General features: G+C 39.4%; 1 protein-coding gene across 2 annotated transcripts in view; it reads left to right on the forward strand.

Moving 5' to 3' along the window:
- The window catches only part of LGR5 (leucine rich repeat containing G protein-coupled receptor 5), a 126,738-nt gene extending 119,206 nt beyond the window's left edge, over positions 1–7,532 (forward strand). For both annotated transcript variants that reach the window (XM_065935465.1, XM_065935466.1), the window contains 4 exons: positions 431–556; positions 1,573–1,718; positions 3,642–3,725; positions 4,938–7,532. In XM_065935465.1, the coding sequence (XP_065791537.1) occupies positions 431–556; positions 1,573–1,718; positions 3,642–3,725; positions 4,938–6,025 (1,444 nt within the window). In that variant the 3' untranslated portion in view covers positions 6,026–7,532. The remainder of the gene's footprint in view (positions 1–430; positions 557–1,572; positions 1,719–3,641; positions 3,726–4,937) is intronic.
- The last annotated feature ends 13,297 nt before the right edge of the window (positions 7,533–20,829 follow it).

The raw sequence follows: 20,829 nt of genomic DNA on the forward strand, positions 1-20,829 counted from the left end.
AGATGTAACACTTTCCACTGGATTTTAGATGTCCCCCCACCCCACCCCCCGGCAAAATTAAGGCACAGCAACCCACTCTAGTATCCTTGCCTGGAGAATCCCAGGACAGGGGAGCTTGGCAGGCTACAGTCCATAGCATCGCAAAGTGTCAGACATGACTTAGCACGCAGCACGTCGCATCTGGCAAAATCAAGCTGAATGTAGAAATTACTATTTGGATATGACTAAAACATTTTTCTTTCTGCAATTCTGATTGCAGATAGAAAAGTTGTCAGGAGCTAAAACCAAAATGGTTCCTTTTACCATTAAGAGTAAGGACCCTGCTTAGAGGTTTTTATGGAGCAGTTTAATAATCTTGAGGTTGCTTTTTTAATGTAATCGTTTTATGCTAACACAGACTAAAAGCCAATTGTTGTTTGATGTTTTGCAGGGACCTCTCGTCCAACCGCCTGTCGTCTATCCCTGTAACTGGGTTACATGGTTTAACTCACTTAAAATTAACAGGAAATCATGCTTTACAGAGCTTGATATCATCTGAAAACTTTCCAGAACTCAAGTGAGTTTGTCATTAAAGCTAATAAGATACATTTGTGGTCATGTGAAATAATAGACGTGTTACAGTGGTTTTAAAAATTTATGGGACTCTTTTGAATTTCATTTCATGCCTTCATGTCCCCCACCTCTGGGGCATTGTTAGGACAACCCTGGAGTAGGAGAATGTGTCTTCCTGACTACATTTCCTTTGTTTCTCAAAGATGCCTCCTGGAACATAGAGTTCATAGAAAGAGTTTGAAAACCACTGATCCATGAGATAGAAACTAGAACATGTAATTAAATAATATTATAACATAATTGTACTCCTGTTGACATTTTAAAATTCATCTTGCTTATATATATGTTCTCATAAAATGTATTAAATTAATATTTGTTTGAGGAAGTAATGCTCTTTAAAACCTGTCACACCTATTATCAATAAAGAAGTCCCTTTAAAAATTTTATGTTCTTTAGCACTGAGCCACCAAGGGAATATATATATATATATAAACCACAGTACTTTTCATATAATTTTAAAACCCCAAAACAGAGTTTAGAAAATAAAAGAAAGGAAAAAAAGTCTATAAATACATCTAAAAACATTTTGCTATTTCCTTCCAGATTTGGTTTCCAATGTATTTTTAATTGTTAGACCACAGTACGTATACAAACTTATATCACATTTTTGTCACTTAACACTATATGATACTATAAATACTACTTAACAGTGCTACAATTTCCCCAGCAATTGTTTTTTTAAAAATGTTTTTATTATGGAAATTTTCAAGCACAAATGTAGAGAAAATGATACATCCATTGAACCTCAGTAACTCTCAACATTTCATGACAATAATTTCTAACTCCATTGTTATTATGAATAGCACTGTAACCAACATCTTTATGCACATAGTTAATAATTTAGATTATTTATTAAGGCTAAAATCTACAGGCAGAAGTACTAAGTGAAAGAAGAGCACTATATTTAGCAAAATCTGTTTCTTTAAGTGTGTGTTTTTGTTTGGTTTTGTTCGTTCAAAGGGTTATAGAAATGCCTTATGCATATCAGTGCTGTGCATTTGGAGTGTGTGAGAATGTCTACAAAATTTCCAATCAGTGGAATAAAGGCGACAACAGCAGTGCAGAAGACCTTCATAAAAAAGATGCTGGAATATTTCAAGTTCAAGGTAAGATCAGCTATGTCACTGACAAAACTGTCAGAAAGGGGCTTGAAAAGTCACAAACAGATCATCTGCGCTCCAGACAAGCCTCTGTATAGTCACCCCAGCAAGATGAGAATCAGTCCTGCTTTTTAAAGAGTCTCAGAGAAAGAGAAAACTCCTTTAGGACTCAGTCTGAAATGTCATCTTTTCTGTAAGTGAATTCTTCATACTTATCGTTAGATCCCTTTTAGCATACAGTGTCCTCTGGGGTAAGTATTAACACTGATTATCAGTACTTTCATAAACTTTTAAGAGGGTCTCATCCCTGTGGATACCTTTTTCAAACATGCTACTGAGCTTTTTACTCCAGAAGATAAATATTTTTATTCTTAAACCCAAGTAAAGTGGAAGATATAGACATTTTAGGTGCCTCCATATTTCGGCAGAAGAGCCTAAGAATCCAACTTCTTACCCAATTAATCCTAAAACATTCTCACCTCCTACCCCCCACAGGGCTATCTGTCAGGAAAGTGAAATGAGATAATGTCTGTAAAGCACTTGGCTTTCCTTGAAGTAAGACCTGACTTAAATAGACAACAATGCACCTCAAGCCACACCTGTGGTAACAAGCGGCTGCTTTTCTTTTCTTGCCAACCTTGCAAGTTTGCACAGAGTCTAAACAGACTGGCTTTTCTTCCTCTGGGTGTTAATGATTTGTTGATTCCCAAGCAAGTATGCTTTGTTCTGTCTGCACATTTCATTGACTTGACTTCCTGCACACTTATCTGATTAAGGAGCAGGTATTCCAGCCCTTGGCTTTTTTGTTTCAGGCTATAGCGAGTGTCTTGCTCTTGCTTTCATTTTTGTTTTTCCTGTCTTGTTCACCCTAACTTCTAGTATAATTATTCACCAACCCCTCCTCCCCCTCAAAAACAAACAAACAAAAAAACAAAAAAACACAATTAGAATGTCTAAAATGTGCCAGGCACTGTTCTAGGTCCTAGAGGCACACAGTGAACAAGAAAGAGGAGGTTCTTCATGGAGTTTGTTTTCAGAGACTGTGATTCCCAATCCTGGGCTGTCTATTGGAATCAGTTTAGTTCAGTTCAGTCGCTCCGTCTTGTCTGACTTTTTGCAACTCCATGAATCGCAGCATGCCAGACCTTCCGGTCCATCACCAACTCCTGGAGTTCACCCAAACCCATGTCCATCGAGTTGGTGATGCCATCCAACTATCTCATCCTCTGTTGTCCCCTTCTCCTCCTGCCCTCAATCTTTCCCAGCATGAGGGTCTTTTCCACTATTGGAATTACACAAAAGTTTTTTAAAAACACTGATGCCTGAATCCCACACCAGACCAATTAAGTCAGTGTCTTGGGGAAAGCGTGTTAGATTTAAAAAAACTCCTGTTTCATGGGTAGCTGACCCAAGCAGCAAGCAGTTATGTGATTTGTCCTCTGTTTAGCAGAATATCCCAGAAAGATGGAAACTTACCAATTCTCCCTCTTGTGTTCAGAGAACACAGTCCAGAACATCTGCACTGTAGCCATCTAAGCTAGAACACTGGATAAAGTGGTTCTTCCACTGAATGGAGAGACCCACGCTCTCTCTCTAATTTAGGTCAGAGTGATATGGGGCCGTAATGAGCTGCAGGGAACAAGAACAGAATGAGAGCGCTCCAACATCATGACAAGGAACCCAGGGTCGGTTACCATCCCTCGTCCCCAGTTCTGCCGGGATAGTTGTCAAACAGTACCTTGAGTGGAACATCCCAAAGCAACTACATCAGCGACTTGAGAGAAAGCCCAGGGAGAAGTGGGACGTTTGCCCTTCAGTTTCCTCTGGGACATTTCATGTCTCCAGGGCAATCCAGGACTCTCCTCCCTGGGAGTTGGTCCCTCTAAAGAGAGACAGAACTAATCATTCCAGAATTTCTCATTCCTGCAGATGACCGTGATCTTGAAGATTTCCTACTTGACTTTGAGGAAGACCTGAAAGCCCCTCATCCAGTGCAGTGCTCACCTTCCCCAGGTGAGAAAGGCGTCACAACTGCCTCAGGAGTGGTACCCACCCATCCAGCTACACGTCAAGGCAAAATCTGTGCCATCTTAACAACTCATCAATATCCCACCCCGTGCAGACATTTAAAATACAAATGTTTTTACATTCCCTGGAGTTAGTCTCCAATCATAAACAGGACTTTTATGGGAGACTTTTGATTCAGATTAATGGAAATTAAAGAACCAATCATGTAGTTAGAGGTATATGTAATTTTTAAAATAATATGAGCACTTTAGCTTGAACTGGTATGCAACAGTCTTGCTTCATGTAATCACTGATTTTTGACAGTGATTTCTTAGGTTGTCTCTAAAGAGAACCTATTTGGTTAAAACAAATAATAGTTTTAGAGATAAGTAAAAATACCTATGTATGTTAATTACTTCATTGTTAGTCCCTTTCTCTGAAATAGGATAGCCCAGTGTGGGGGAGGGGCAAGACAGCGAGGGAGGGTTGATACTTTACTTTCAACAGTTTGGTGTTTTCCTTGCTCCTAAACAGCAAATGTCAATCTAAACCTAAGATGACATTCTCATGAAATGCATACCACTCACACTTCCTCTTCTGACATCACAGAGTATTTCCCTAGGATTCTGCTTCCCTGTTTACAGAACCTTTTTGAAGCATTCTGGAAAGATATATTAATAATAAAAAGCCCAGGAGATCTGGCTTGTTGCCTGGCCCCCACACCACTGTATTTGGGGAGCCAGAATCCAGTAATGGAAAAACTCTCTGGCTCCATTTCTCTAGGCATAGCTTGAAAACCTGGGCATCTGGTATACTCATCCTTAAATAGTGGTTTAATGAAGGGGCTTCCCTCGTGGCTCAGAAGGTAAAGTATCTACCTGCAATGCAGGAGACCCTGGTTCGATCCCTGTGTCGGAAAGATCCCCTGGAAGGGAATGGCTTACCCACTCCAGTATTCTTGCCTTAAGAATTCCGCGGACAGAGGAGCCTGGTCGGCTACAGTCCATGGGGTCAGACTCAACTCAGCCACTAATACTTTCACTTTTTTTTTTTTTTTTCACTTAATAAAGTGGAGTGTGCCATAAGAGAACACTGTGTTCCCAGGACTGTTACTGGCCTTTATCTCTTGGTGTCCCAATAAGAGAAACAAAAAGGAGAATGTGGTAAAAGTTGTGAACCCTCATTTGACACCCATCTTTTTCTTCTTTGGACTTCTAGGCCCTTTCAAACTCTGCGAATACCTGTTCGGTAGCTGGCTCATCCGAATTGGAGTGTGGACCATAGCGGTTTTGGCACTGACGTGTAACGCCTTGGTGACCTCCACAGTGTTCAGAGCCGCAGTGTACATATCCTCCATAAAACTGTTAATCGGGTTGATAGCCGCGGTCAACATGCTCATGGGGGTGTCCAGCGCAGTGCTGGCTGGCGTGGACGCCTTCACTTTCGGCAGCTTTGCGCAACACGGTGCCTGGTGGGAGCAGGCGGTCGGCTGCCAGGTCGTCGGCTTTTTGTTCATTTTTGCTTCGGAATCTTCAGTTTTCCTGCTCACCCTGGCAGCCCTGGAGCGTGGGTGGTCGGTGAAATGCTCAGCGAAATTCGAAACGCAAACTCCCTTTCCCAGCCTGAGAGCGACCCTCGCGCTCTGCGCGCTGCTGGCGGGGACCGTGGCCGCCGTGCCCCTGCTGGGGGGCAGCGAGTACAGTGCCTCCCCGCTCTGCCTGCCGCTGCCCTTCGGGGAGCCGCGTGCCACCGGCTACATGGTGGCCCTCGTCTTGCTGAATTCACTCTGCTTCCTCGTGATGACCGTCGCCTACACCAGGCTCTACTGTCACTTGGAAAAGGGAGACCTGGAGGGCATGTGGGACTGCTCCATGGTGAAGCACGTGGCGCTGCTGCTCTTCACCAACTGCATCCTGCACTGTCCCGTGGCCTTCCTGTCCTTCTCCTCTCTACTGAACCTCACCTTCATCAGCCCGGAAGTCATTAAGTTTATCCTCCTGGTGATCGTCCCCCTTCCTGCCTGCCTCAACCCCCTTCTCTACATCCTCTTCAATCCCCATTTTAAGGAGGATCTGGGGAGCCTGGGAAAGCAAACCCACTTCTGGACAAGATCGAAACACACAAGCCTGATGTCTATTAACTCTGACGATGTGGAGAAACAGTCCTGTGACTCAACCCAAGCCTTGGTGACCTTCACCAGTGCCAGCATAGCCTACGACCTGCCTTCTGCTTCCGGATCACCACCAGCTTATCCGATGACCGAAAGCTGTCATCTTTCATCTGTGGCATTTGTCCCGTGTCTCTAATTAATATGAGAGGAAAAGTTGTCAAAAATTGAAAACCCCAAAATATGAGGTTGAGTACATCAGAGCAGGAATCAAAAAGAACTGAGTTGAAATTCGATGTTTTAAAAAATCTCTGTGTCAAAAAGCTGATAATTGTTGATACTAGAGAGTGAAAAAAGAGTATAAATGCTGCTTATATAATTTTTTCACCTATGGTAGATAGTCATACTTTTCTGGTAAGCCTAAAATACATATATATTTAAAAAGCAGATTGAAATGTCCAAAAAATTCTCCATGATTTCAATTGAATTCTTTTTCAACTTACTTACTTACAAAAGAGGTTTTAAACCAGAAAATCCCTTACAATATGCTTGGAGATATCAGGAGAATAAGAATTTTAAATAGCCTACATTACTAAGTAATGGTTGTGACCAATAGGATTTCATCTTAATGACCACGTGGAGATGTTTTAGTACTGCTTCACTTTTCCCAGAAAGGATCCTTCCAGGTCACCAATCCCCACCGTGAATGGATAACATAAGGTACTACTTATTCATTCATGTTCACATCATTTTTAGAGATGCTAGATTTTATGAATCAGCTCTAGATGATTCTACCCTCAGTGGAATAAAATTGCTTACAAATATTTTGAAAGAAAAATGGACTTAAACTCTTAAATTACCATGAAAGCAATCAGGTACAAACAAGGTTTGATTTCTCTAATTCATTTTAACTCTTTGGTGCCCAGAGATGAGAAGAAAAGTCCATTGCTGGCAATGGATGTACTTAGAAAAGATGGAAAGCAACCTGGGATTTTTTTATCTTGGTTGAGTGCACATTTTTCACGGGAGGTTTTATCACTTGATTCAAACTGATGTGTATCATAAGGTAATAATCAAATGCAGACACAACATAAATTAAATCCACTGATGTAGCGTATCTCTAGTAGCTTTGGCAACAGTGTCTAAAACCAGTTTTGACTCACCAGAAACTTGGTAACATATTCTCCTGTTTATTTAGCTTGGTTTTAGCTATGTTGTCTTTGGGTCAACCCACTTGATGTCAAGAACATGACTTCTCTGCTTATTCCATGTTTAATATGTGTTAGGTATTATAAGAGGCAAAATTATTAAATACTAAAGGTCAAAGGATTAATTCACAACTTCTGTTATACTACATTAGCGTCAATAAATCCAAACCAAAAGACTATTAGGTAGATTTATTTTTATATAAGCATGTTTATTTTGATCAGATGTTTTAACTTGGAATTGAAAAAAAAATACATTTATGAGATGTTTTATAAGATGTGTAAATATAGAACTGTATTTATTACTACAATAAAGATTCAGTAACACTAAGAACCATGATAATAAACAATGTACAGAAGCATAGTCTTTCATATATATTATGTTTCTCTGCCCATTTTTCTTTAAATTCATTAACTGTATGTAATATATGTAAATGTATATAGTTCTTGTAAATAGATTTCAAACTTGCTTTTCTATTGGGTACAAAATAAATTTGTAATAAAATGTGTGACTATAAAACAAAATATTTTCAAGTGTTTTATTGAGTCCATACATGGACTCCTAAATACATGATCTCCTAAATGTGTTTGACTTTTGATGTGTAAGAGTACATTTGCTGTCTGAGTATTTTAAGTATTTTGGACTTGTTTTAAGAAGTAAATCTTTCACAAGAACAAGTAAAAATATCTTTACCAACTCCTGGATTGCTTTAACTATGACTCATAAGCTATTTTGTCATGACAAATAACTTGGTGAATTTCACTGTCCCCAGTGATAGTTTGGACTTTATAGCCAAAATCTACTTCTTTTACAATGTAAAAACAAAAACACAATGAGAAAGAAATGTATAAAAAAACAAATCAATCCTAAAATCATTCAACATGAACATGGCCTTTCTATAAATTCTTCCTTTAAAGAAAACATATTTAATGACCATGTCAAGGCCAAAAGAAAACATGTGGTTCTCAGGGCACAAAGAAATACACTATTCCCCTTTTGTTCCTATCCCCCAAAACATAAGAAATGAAATTATTTTTCTAAACGCCTAGTGCCAGACCCTCCCAGCTTCAATGATAAGTCCTGTCGTGCTTGTACAAGTTGCCAAATGAAGCCATCAAGTAGCTGGAGCCTCAGCAGCATTGCTAAGATGAGTCCATAGCAATAAATTATGTGTGAAAGTGTCTAAAAAAAGACAATGAGCCCATATTGACTGAGCACCTCCAGAGTACCTGGCACTGAGTTTCCCACCCATCTGTCAGTCATGGGTGATGGATGCTTCAACCTAACCCCCTAACCTTGCGGTCTACACTTAATTTCTCTTCAATCGAGATGAGTGGTGTAGCAGTGCTAGTTCTCAGTCACATTCGACTCTTTGCGACTCCATGGACTGCAGCCTGCCAGGTTCCTCTGTCCATGCAGTTCTCCAGGCAAGAAGACTGGGGTCAGTTGCCATTCCTTTCTCCAGGGGATCTTCCCAGCCCAGGGATGGAACCAGGGTCTCCTGTGTTGCATGCAGATTCTTTACCATCTGAGCCACCAGGGAAGCCCAATCGAAGCAAGGGCCATAACATAATCTCACTCCTCCTGGTCCAGGCAGCAGATACAAAAGTCTAGAGCAATGGATCACAGTCTATCTTCTCAACATACTTGCCTTTGGGGGCCCGGAGTTAGAAGCATCCTGGCAGTCCACCCCCTTTCTCTTTCACTCAGAAAACACAAGTCAGTGGTGTGGTTTTTTTTTTAAAAGGGGAAAAACCCCTGCTCTGAGTTATTTCTTCAAAAATCCACGAGCTCTCTTACTTTATTAGCAAAACCTAGTTATAATACACCTCACACCGAACATGACTCTGTTAAGTGTCTGAAAAACGCTCTCCACTATAATCCATTAAATCAGAATGATCGGAATCACATCCACAAATAAATAAGTCTACTTCCCTGGTGGTTCAGACATTAAAGAAGCTGCGTACAATACAGGAGATGAGGGTTTGGTCCCTTGGTCAGTAAGATCCCCTGGAGAAGGGAATGGCAACCCACTCCAGTATTCTTCCCTGGAGAATTCCATGGACAGAGGAGTCTGGCAGGCTACAGTCCATGGGGCTGCAAAAGAGTTGAACATGACTGATCAACTAACGATACAGTGAGGAGGAAAGATATAACAAACTGTTGGCAAACTGAATAACAATAAACACGAACACAAATTGGTGGGCTCGCCTAGAGTAAATGGTTAACATTTTTATGTTTTCAAAACGGATTCATTCATTCAACAAGTATCATGTGCTTACTATGTGCAGTGTTCTAGGCACAGAGGTAATAAAACATGGTCTAGAGTTTGTATTTCAGTGGAGGAGAGATAGAAAATAAGCAAGTATAAACAAGGAAATATATGATAGGAATATGAATGAAAGGAATGAAGCTAAACAGCATGACTAGAACGGCAAGTTACTCTAGATGCAGAGCTCAAGGAAAGTCTCTTCGGAAAGGCACATTTTAACTAAGATCTCAGGACTTCCCTGGGGACCAGCATTTAAGACTCTATGCTTCCCACAGCAGGGGATAAGTGTTCAATAGCTGGTCTGGGACCACATGCAGTGCAGCCAAAAAAAATAAAAAAATTAAGATCTTAGAGAGAAGTTACTTTTGCTTTAGTGTTCAATCACTTATGTCAATAAAGCTTGTTCAGATCCTCTATTCTTATAGCACTTCTTACAAACTGTTTTGAATGACATTTTATTTATTTATTTATTTTTGAAAGCAAGTGTTTTTATTAGTCTCATTTTTCCACCACTAGCAAGGGATAGCAGTCAAAGGATCAATGATTTCTGAGATGAAGACCCAATACAAAGTTTTGTTAAATGAAACAGACATAATGAGACTTCATATATGAGTTAACCAAAGCAGATAGCCCAATTTCATAAACAAGGAATTGGAACTGAGGCTCAAAGGGCCTCACCCACTACAATAGATTTCTTCCTCAACAACAGAAAAGCCATCTTCCATTTTCTTAGAGGACCTACAAACCAGAAAAGAGCAGATAGACCAAAGCACATTTCCACTAACAACTACATAACATTTGAACTTAGAATTAAATCTGCACTAGCCAACTACCCTGCTCTAGGAAAATATATGTAAATTGCCTGTTTCATTAGAAATAAATTATGAATCATGTCAAAAAAAACCTGTTTTTCAACTTTTTTAAGGAAATAATTTGTATATATTCAGTAACATAGTATCCAAAATAAACACCAACTTCTAGGTAACTTACATACTGATTGACTTAAATCCTCACCTAGCAAGAATGACAGGACTCCAGGAGGATGAGAGTGGCCTGACTGCCTGCCATCCAGTCTGTGTCCTCCCTCTCCTAGAGGTATTCCAAGTCTGTTTGGCTAGCTCTGGGGAAAGTTTCCTCCACGCTGGCTCAAATGATGAAGCGTTTGGTTTAATCTCAAATCTGTACAACCCCAAAACTGTGGCTATTCTACCGTGTGATTTTTCAGGCCGGAATACTGGAGTGGGTTGCAATTTCCTTCTCCAGGGACTACCATACTGACACTAGCCTAATGACAAAGCCCAGAGGGGCAGGCCCACACGTGGGAAGGAGAGGAAGGAAGGCCTGAGCCACCGGCCCAGTCAGACATCCCACCCTCAGGGTTCACGCTAGAAAGCAGCCAATCTGTGTCCAGCCTGACTTTTATCTTCTGGTCTCTGCAGCCAAAACCTTCATTTACAGAGAAGTTACACATAAGAAACCAACTTGTCTTCTGTAAAACTTCACAGATAAACAGTAATAGTAATGACTGAGGCTGCTACTTAGTGAGACTCTGGGTATTCAATCTTAATCCATACTAAGATGTTTTGAACACTGTCCAAGTAAAAGTGAAGTCACTCAGTCCTGTCAGATTCTTTGCAATCCCATGGACTGTAGCCTGGCAGGCTCCTCCATCAATGGGATTTTCCAAGCCAGAATACTGGAGTGGATTGCCATTTCCTTCTCCAGGGTGAATGACATTTTAATATAAAAATATATTAGGTGTCTGTCATTGCACATAATTTTTTCTCACAGCTGTTACTGGAGAAAATCATTCTTACACAAAATAGGAAACATCTTTTTGTTTTGGCCAAAGGAGAAAAGGTCAGGTAGTAAAAGGTAATAAAATTAGTTACACCTTGTTCCTTTAGAACTGGAAAATCTCTAACATCTGAAAAAATACAATGTCTTTTTGTTGCTGTTTCATCACATTTAGCTCAGGGGCCCACTGGCCAACAAGAGAGTAAGTCCTAGGTAAATAAAGGGGGCTCCTTGTGAGATACAAGCCCCATTCTTGCTCTTCAGTGTTTGGAAATCTTATTTTACAGTTTAACTATGTAGATACATTACCAGCACCTAAGGGTTCCCTTTTGTCCACATCCTCACGAACATTTATTTCTTGTTTGTTGTAAAGATATGAGGTGAGGGACTTACTTGGCGGTCCAGTGGCTTAGAGTCTGAGCTCCCAAAGCAGGGGCCTGGTCCGACCCCTGGTCAGGGAACTAGATCTTACATGCCACAACAAAAGCTCCCACGTGCCACAACTAAGAACTGGCACAGCCAAATAAATAAATAATTTGTTTTTAAAGGTTGTGAGGTGATTTCTTATTGTGGTTTTAATTTGTATCTCTCTGATGACTGATGGTGTTGAGCATATTTTTATGTGCCTGTTGGCCATCTGTATGCCTTCTTTGTATACTGTCTATTCAGATCCTCTGCCCGTTTTTAAAAATCAGATTTCTTGGGGCTATTTGTTGTTGTTGTTTTGCTATTAGTAGTATGTTTTGGATATTAGCACCTTAGCGGGTAAGTAATTTGCAAATATTCTCTCCCATTCAGTAGGTTGCCATTTCATTTTGTTGATAATTTCCTTTGCTGTCCAGAAGCATCTTAGCTATCATCTCGACTGTTTATTTTTGCTTTTATTGCCTTTGCTTTTGGAGTCAGGCCCAAAAGCTCATCGCCAAGATTGATGTCAAGGAGTTCACCACCTGTGTTTTCCTCTAGGAATTTTATGGTTTCAGGTCATATATTCAAGTGTTTAATCCACTTTGAGTTAATTTTTGTGTAATAGTGTAAGATAGTCTAGTTTCTTTTTTCTAAAGTTATTTTTAATTGAAGGATAATTGCTTTACAGTATTGTGTTGGTTTCTGCCAAACATTTGCACGTGGATGTCCCTGCACCACTTACTGAAGAGATGGCTCTTTCCCCACTGTTTATTCTTGGCTCCTTTATCATAAATTAGCTATTTATATATGCATGGTTTTATTTCTGGGCTCTCTGTTCATTTTATCTACGTGTCTATTTCTATGCTAATATCACACTGTTTTGATTACAATAGCTATGTAACACAGTTTGAAACCAGGTAGTGTGATGCTTCCAGCTTTGTTCTTCTTTCTCAAGATTGCTTTGGTTATTTTGGGGTCTTTTGTGGTTTTCTATAAATTTTAGGATTATGTTCTATTTTAGAGAAGAATGCTATTGAAACTCTGATATGGTATGGTAGTATGTACATTTTAACAATATTAATTTTTCCAATTTGTAACCATGGAATATCTTTCCATTATTTGTGTGTTCTTCAATTTCTTTCATCAGTGTCTCATAGTTTTCAGTATAGAGGTCTTTCATCTCCCTGGTTAAATTTATTTCTAGGTATTTTATTATTTTTGATGTCACTGTAAGTAGGCTTGCTATTAATTAGTTTTTCTTTGGGATAGTTCATTGTAAAGTGTACAGAAATGCAACAGATTTTGTATATTGATTTTGTACTCTGCAACTTTACCAAAATCAATTATTAGTTCTAACAGGTTTTTTTGTTTGTTTGGTTGATTTTTTTGGTGAAGTCCTTAGAATTTTCCATGTATGAAACCATGTCCTCCATAAATAATGACTTCTTCCCTTACAATTTGGATGTCTTTTCTTTCTCTCTGTGGTCTAATTGCTCTGGCTAGGACTTCTACTGCTGTATTAAAGTGGTGAATGCAGATGTCTTTGTTCCTCATCTTAGAGGAAAAGTTCTCAGGCTTTCACTGCTGAATGAGATGTATATGTGTATATATATATACACAATATACAATATAATTGCTTTACCTACAATCTTAGACTACATTTTTAACTCCCTTTTTGCTCTCAAATAGGAAAGTTGGACAAAGAGAACGATCGGGTTCTAGGTCACACTGTCCTATGCTTCGGTGCCAGTGCCGCCATTTACCAGCTGGGTTGGCACATTCCTTAATTCTGGGTGGCGTATTTTTAATGCAGCACAAGCATACCACTGAGCTCCTCTAAACAGACATTTGCTCATCTATAAAATGAATAAAATAATGGCATCCATCTCATAACTTACCTTGAGAAATTATTAGTGTGTAGTTGAGTTTTAATGTGCAAAGTGCTTAATACTTCATAAGTGCTCAATAAGTGTTTAACTGTTGTTTGGGAAAGCCCAATAAATAGAATCTCCTTTCCTAGCCTTCTTTCTGAATTTGTTGAAAAACCAGGATGAACAGTAAGGCAGCTGGAAGTCAAACATCCCCTTTATTACTTAAAAGCTGATAAAAGGCAACAGAACATTCATCTGCAGGCAAGTAAGCTTCCTTATATTTAACCGGAGAATTAAGCAAACTCATCCACTGAGGGACAGAGAACATTGAACCACCATAGACCACCACACGCGTAGGAGCTTGTTTTTGTGAAATAACAGCACAGAAGAACAGAACCAGATGCAAGAGTCTTAAGGGCACTAACAGAGGGAAGAAAAAGACTTAGTTCTTCTCCTACATTCTAATAAACTATGTCACCTTATCCTCCCTACAGGACAAGTCAGTGATAGAGTGGAACACTGCCAGGCCTGTTACTCTAAAGTACTCCTTCCACACAGAAGGAGGCATCTGGAAGAGAGAATAACACCCCTCAACCTCGCTGTGCTGTATTCTTTTAACTTAGTCTACTGGGCTTAGCCAGTAGGGCTGTAGTCACTTGGAAGTGTTGCTGTGCCTTTAGAGGCGGCTCTCAGCAGTGTATTTGGGCAATTTTAGTCCCACCTTCACAAAGTTACTCCCCTAAAGCATCAATAGCTCTTAGAGTTATCTTTCTGGATTCACTTGGGGCAAGAGATTTGATCTCCAAAAGGATCTCTGGTGCGATATTCTCCAAAGACCCAGTCTTTTCTCAGTTTTCAAATGCCCCAGACTTGATTAAGCCCAGCACAGAGTGAGTAAAAACATACACTCATCTGTGGATACAAACCTCTGTCAACCTTAGTAATCTGCCAAAGTCAAAATACTACATAGCTGAAGGCTTTACCTCATATTGGATTTCAAATGTTCCAATAAATAGCATCCTTTCTCTCGACCTGAATTCTAAAGAAGTGACAAGAAAAAAATAAGGTAGATACGGATCAATCTGGCACATTTTCTAATAATAAACTCAATAGTGCAGAATGTAGCTTAAATATCTTGGCAAATGAGTTTTCCAGTTAGCTATATTTTCTTTCCCAGATACACTGGATAACCAGTGTTTCCACATGAAGGCCAGACTTTCTATAGTTACCCTATGGAGTAGTAGAACTGTTGGTTTCTGTGGACAGCCTAGGTCCAAATTGTAAGAGACGAAGAGGGGTTACTCAAGCAGACCAAATGTCTCTCCCAAACTCATCAATAGTCTCTATCACTCTTACTCCCCTGGGAGAAGTGAGTGAGTGGGCAGAGAGGCCAGAATAGCATCAGTAATGGAGCTCTCTCTGCTGAGAAGAAAGTATGAAGACTGATGAATATGTTTGTATTGCTAATAGCTATTACTTTGCCGTTAAATACATTAAGTGGTTGCATGTCTGGAAAAGCCAGCTCATAATAATAACCTTTATTGGAGGCTTGATCATGCCTGGCAGTGTTAGGTGCTTTTCTGTACAATACTTGATTTAATTAGGAGACAAGTTTGAGGTCGATCCTGTTATCACCTCTGTTTTGTAGATGAGGAAGCTGTAGCACAAGGTTTGATTAAACAAAGGTTTGACCACTTGCTTGATGAATAGTGAAGCTGGGTCTCAGGGACATTTCTTTGTAATTTTCAAAGTGTGGTCCCCAGGAACTAGTGTGTGTGTGCTCAGTCACTCTCTTTGAGACTCTTTGGACTATAGCCTGCCAGGCTCTTCTGTCCATGGGAATTTTCAGACGAGTATACTGGAGTAGGTTACCCTTTCGTTCTCCAGGGGATCTTCCCATCCCAGGGATCAAACCTGCATCTCTGGTGTTCCTACATTGCAGGTGGATTCTTTACCGACTAAGCCAAACCTCCTTTCAGATCCACTGAATCAGAACGGGTGTAGCCCAGCAATGTCTTCTAACTGGCCTTGCAGGTGACTCTAATGCAGGCTCAAGCTTACAACGACTGCACTTTACTGTCCATGGGAGCTAGGTCTTAAGGAGGAATTGAGCTGTCACTCCTAGGGCAAAGGACACCAGGAAACAACAGATAGAGAAGCTATCCTGAGTGTAAAGGAAAGGGGGTTGTGGAGGGGAAATTTTATTTCAAATTAAAGAAAAATGAGTGAAAATGTTGGCTAGCATAGTGACAAGGAGAAATATCTATTAAACTCTCTAAACATCTCCATCCTTTGTTTACATTTGTCTACAAAGAATTTGTGTAGCACACATTTAGATTAACTCAATTATTCCATAAACATGCACTGAGCGGTTACTTTGAAGACGAATATAATATAGTGATTAAGCATTGAGATTCTGAAGCCAGGTCGTCTGCATTCAAATTCCTGCCCTAACATTTACTAGTCTCTGGCCTTGAGCAGATTTCCTTACTTCTTCAGAGTGCTCATCTATAAAGTAGGGCTAATAAAACACCCACAGTATACTGCCAACAAATTTCATTTTCCAATTAAATGTAAAAATCAACTAATTTCATTTTCCAATCAAATATAAAAGGGGCACGGAGGTATACAAGTTACAGGAAAGGTTTTATTTTTGTTGGAGGGATTTGCAGTTCATGTATAACTGATACTTATCTGACTAGCTCCTCAATTTTAAATCTTCATTCCACAGTAGAAAAAAAATCTCACTTGACATTTTGTTCAAAACTTGCTGACCACCGAGAGGTTTATTGGAAACAATGACAGAAAACTGGTCTAAAAGAAGGAAAAAAAAAAACAAAACACCTTATACTTTATACCCAAGTCTTTTGTCTTAACAACAGCAGATTTGGCCCTCTGGGGTATAGAGGAGTCTTTGATCAAAAGTAGACTAAATGTCATTGTTTCTGATTAACATAACTTTATTTTCAAATGGAAAAATGAGAATTCTTGATATGCTACTTTGTTGCAGTAATTAGAAAAAGATTGTGTAGTTGATTTTGCCAGCTACAATCTCTGGAATATTCAGAGGTTTTCCTCTGAATTTGTTTGTAATGAGGAAGAAATTTAAAAAAACTTTTTTTTCACCCACACTGCGTGCATGTAGGATCTTAGATCCCTGGATGAACCCATGTCCCCTGTTGTGAAACCTCTGACTCTTAACCACTGGACCACAAGGAAGTCCCTAAATATTTTTATGTATGAACTGGATGTATCTGTCCCAGTCAAAATTCCATGTAGATGGACAACAGTAACACTTCTATACACTTTTTTTCAATTTTAATAGTTTATATAGACAACAGGATGTAAAATGGATTGGGCTCATCATATGGCTGGTTCAGAGCGAGAGATTGCATAAAGATGTAGAGTTGAAGCTCATGGTGTCACGTGAAGCAGAAGGATGAAGTCTCATTTCAAAGGGAAGTGGTACCAAAGTGACAGAAGCTTTTTTCACTATCCAAAGGTCTGTTTATAAGAGGAGTTGCAAGTTTCCCCAACATTTGATGGTATTCATCTTTCATTGTGGCCAACCTTTGATGTAGGAAGGTTAGTACACTGGCAAGTATGGCCTGTTTAAAGGAGTCAGTTGACTACTTTCAAGTAAAACACCCTTCCCTACCTTAAAAAAAAATTTTTTTTTTATTTTTCTATTGCAGGATAGTTGCTTTACAGAATTTTGCTGTTTTCTGTCAAACCTCAACATGAATCAGCCATAGGTATGCACATATCCCCTCCCTGTTGAACCTCCCTCCTATCTCCCGCCCCACCCCACCCCTTTGGTTGATACAGAGCCCCTGTTTGAGTTTCCTGAGTCATACAGCAAATTTCCGTAGGCGCTCTATTTTACACGTGGTCATGTAAGTTTCCATGTTACTCTCTCCACACATCTCACCCTCTCCTCCCCTCTCCCCATGTCCATAAGTCTATTCTCTGTGTCTGTTTCTCCATTGCTGCACTGTAAATAAGTTCTTCAGGACCATTCATCTAGATTCCATATATATGTGTTAGAATACAATATTTATCTTTCTCTTTCTGACTCACTTCACTCTGTATAATAGTTTCTAGGTTCATCCACCTCATCAGAACTGACTCAAATGTGTTCCTCTTTATGGCTGAGTAATATTCCATTGTGTATATGTTCCACATCTTCTTTATCCATTCATTTGTTGATGGACATCTAGGTTGCTTCCATGTTCTAGCTATTGTAAAGAGTGCTGCAGTGAACAATGGGATACAAGTATCTTTTTCAATTTTGGCTTCCTCAGGGTATATGCCTAGAAGTGAGATTGCTGGGTCAAATGGTTTTATTCCTAGTTTTTAAAGGAATCTCTATACCATCTTCCATAGTGGCTGTATCAATTTACTTTCCCACCAACAGTGCAAGAGCGTTTCCTTTTCTTCACACCCTCTCCAGCATTTATTGTTTGTAGACTTTTTGATGAGGACCTTTCTGACCAGTGTGAGGTGATATCTTATTGTAGTTTTGATTTGCATTTCTCTAATAATGAGCTATGTTGAGCATCTTATCGTGTTTGTTAGCCATCTGTATGTCTTCTTTGGAGAAATGTCTGTTTAGGTCTTTTTCCCACTTTCTGATTAGGCTGTCTGCTTTTCTGGTGTTGAGTTATATGAACCACTTGTATATTTTGGAAATTAATCCTTTGACAGTTGTTTCATTTGCTATTATTTTCTCCCATTCTGAGGGTTGTCTTTTCCCCTTGCTTATAGTTTCATTTGCTGTGAAAAAGCTTTTAAGTTTAATCAGGTCCCAGTTCTTTACTTTTGTTTTTATTTCCTTTATTCTAGGAGGTGGGTCATAGAGGATCTTGCTTTGATTTATGTCATTGAGTGTTCTGCCTATGTTTTCCTCTAAGAGTTTTATAGTTTCTGGTCTTACAGTTAGGTCTTTAATCCATTGTGAGTTTATCTTTGTGTATGGTGTTAGAAAGTGTTCTAATTTCATTCTCTTACATGTAGCTGTCCAGTTTTCCCAGCATCATTTATTGAAGAGGCTGTCTTTGCCCCATTGTATGTTCTTGCCTCCTTTGTCAAAAATAAGGTTACCATAGGTACACGGGTTTATTTCTGGGCTTTCTATCTTGTTCCATTAGTCTATGCTTCTGTTTTTGTGCCAGTACCATACTGTCTTAATGACTGTAGCTTTGTAATATAACCTGAAGTCAGGAAGATTGATTCCTTCAGCTCCATTCTTCTTTTTCAAGACTGCTTTGGCTATTCAGGGTCTTTTGTGTTTCCATGTGAATTGTGAAATTTTTTTGCCATTGGTAATTTGATAGGGATCACACTGAATCTGTAGGTTGCATTTGGTGGTAGTCATTTTCACAATATTGATTCTTCCTATCCAGGAACATGGTCTATCTCTCCACCTGTTTATGTCATCTTTGATTTCTTTCATTAGCATCTTATAATTTTCTGTGTACAGTTCTTTTGTCTCCTTAGGTAAGTTTATTCCTAGATATTTAATTCTTTTTGTTGCAATGGTGAATGTGATTGATTCCTTAATTTTTGATTTTTCATTGTTGGCATATAGAAATACAAGCGATTTTTTGTGTATTGATTTTGTATCCTGCAACATTGCTAAATTCACTGATTAGCTCTAGTAATTTCCTGATACTATCTTTAGGATTTTCTATGTACAGTATCATGTCATCTGCAAACAATGAGAGCTTTACTTCCTCTTTTCTGATCTGGATTCCTTTAATTTCTTTTTCTTCTCTGATTGCTGCAGCTAGGACTTCTAAAACTATGTTGAATAGTAGCAGGGAAAGTGGACACCCTTATTCCTGATGTCTTGTCCCTGATCTTAGGGGGAATGCTTTCAGTTTTTTACCATTGAGAATAATGTTTGCTGTAGGCTTATCGTATATGGCCTTTGCTATATTGAGGTAGGTTCCTTCTATGTCCATTTTTTTAAAGAGTTTTAATCATAAGTGGGTGATGAATTTTGTCAAAGGCTTTTTCTGCATCTACTGAGATGATCGTATGTTTTTTATCTTTCAATTTGTTAATATGGTGTATCACATTGATTTCCTTGTATTGAAGAATCCTTGCATCCCTGGGATAAACCCAAATTGATCATGGTGTATGAGCTTTTTGATGTGTTGCTGAATTCTGTTTTCTAAAATGTTGTTAAGGATTTTTGCATCTGTGTTCATCAGTGATATTTGCCTATAGTTTTCTTTTTTTGGTTCTCTTTGTCTGGTTTTGGTGTCAGGGTGATGGTGGCCTCGTAGAATGAGTTTGGAAGTGTCCCTTCCTCTGCAATTTCTTGAAAGAGTTTTAGAAGGATAGGCATTAACTCTTCTCTAAATGTTTGATAGCATTCTCTTGTGAAGCCATCTGGTCCCGGGCTTTTGTTTTTTGGGAGATTTTTGATCACAGCTTCAATTTCAGTGCTTGTAATTGGGTTGTTCATAATTTCTATTTCTTCCTGGTTCAGTCTTGGAAGATTGAACTTTTCTAAGAATCTGTCCATTTCTTCCAGGTTATCCATTTTATTGCCACATAGTTGTTCATAATAGTCTCTTATAATCCTTTGTATTTCTGCATTGTCTGTTGTAACCTCTCCTTTTTATAAATTTTGTTGATTTGGTTGTTCTGTTTTTCTTGATGAATCTGTCTAAAGACCTTCCCTACTTTTGATGCAATTATGAATTAAAGAATGGATGAGAGTGTTCTGCATCCAATTTTTTGGAATATAAAGGCAATTCAACTGAATGGGCTTTCCAAGGAGTGCTAGTGGTAAAGAACTCACCTGCCAATGCAGGAGACATAAGAGACCTGGGTCAGGAAAATCTCCTGGAGGAGGGCATGGCAACCCATTCCAGTTTTCTTGCCTGGAGAATCCCATGCACAGAAGATCCTGGTGGGCCACAGTCCACAGGGTCACAAAGAGTTGGACAGGCCTGGGCAACTACACATGCACACGCATGAGATCTGCAAGTCATTGGTTGTTTCAGTTCCCTTCTTGCCACAGAGACCAAAGTCCCTCCCAGCTCTATAAGATATAGCAGAGTAGCCAGGCTCTAAGATGGTCTATCAGTGATCTCCACCTGCTGATATTCACACCCTTGTGTCATATTGTATCAAGGTTGGTCTGTGTGACCAACATATGGCAGACGTGATGGTATGTCATTTCCAATGTTAGGTTATAAAAGACTGCAACTTCCGTCTTTAGTGCCCCCTCTCTGTCTCTTTTCCCCTCTCACTCACTCTGGTAAAGCCAGCTGCCACTCCATGAAGCCACTCATGCAGTCTATGGTGAGAAACTGAGGCCTGCAAACAACTGTGTGAGCAAGCTTGACGGTAGATCCTTCAGTCCATATTAAGCCTCAGATGACTGACTGCAGCCCCAGTCAATAGCTTGACACTGGGACTTCTCTGGTAGTC

The sequence above is a fragment of the Muntiacus reevesi genome, chromosome 4, assembly GCF_963930625.1.
Source record: "Muntiacus reevesi chromosome 4, mMunRee1.1, whole genome shotgun sequence".
NCBI lineage: Eukaryota > Metazoa > Chordata > Mammalia > Artiodactyla > Cervidae > Muntiacus > Muntiacus reevesi.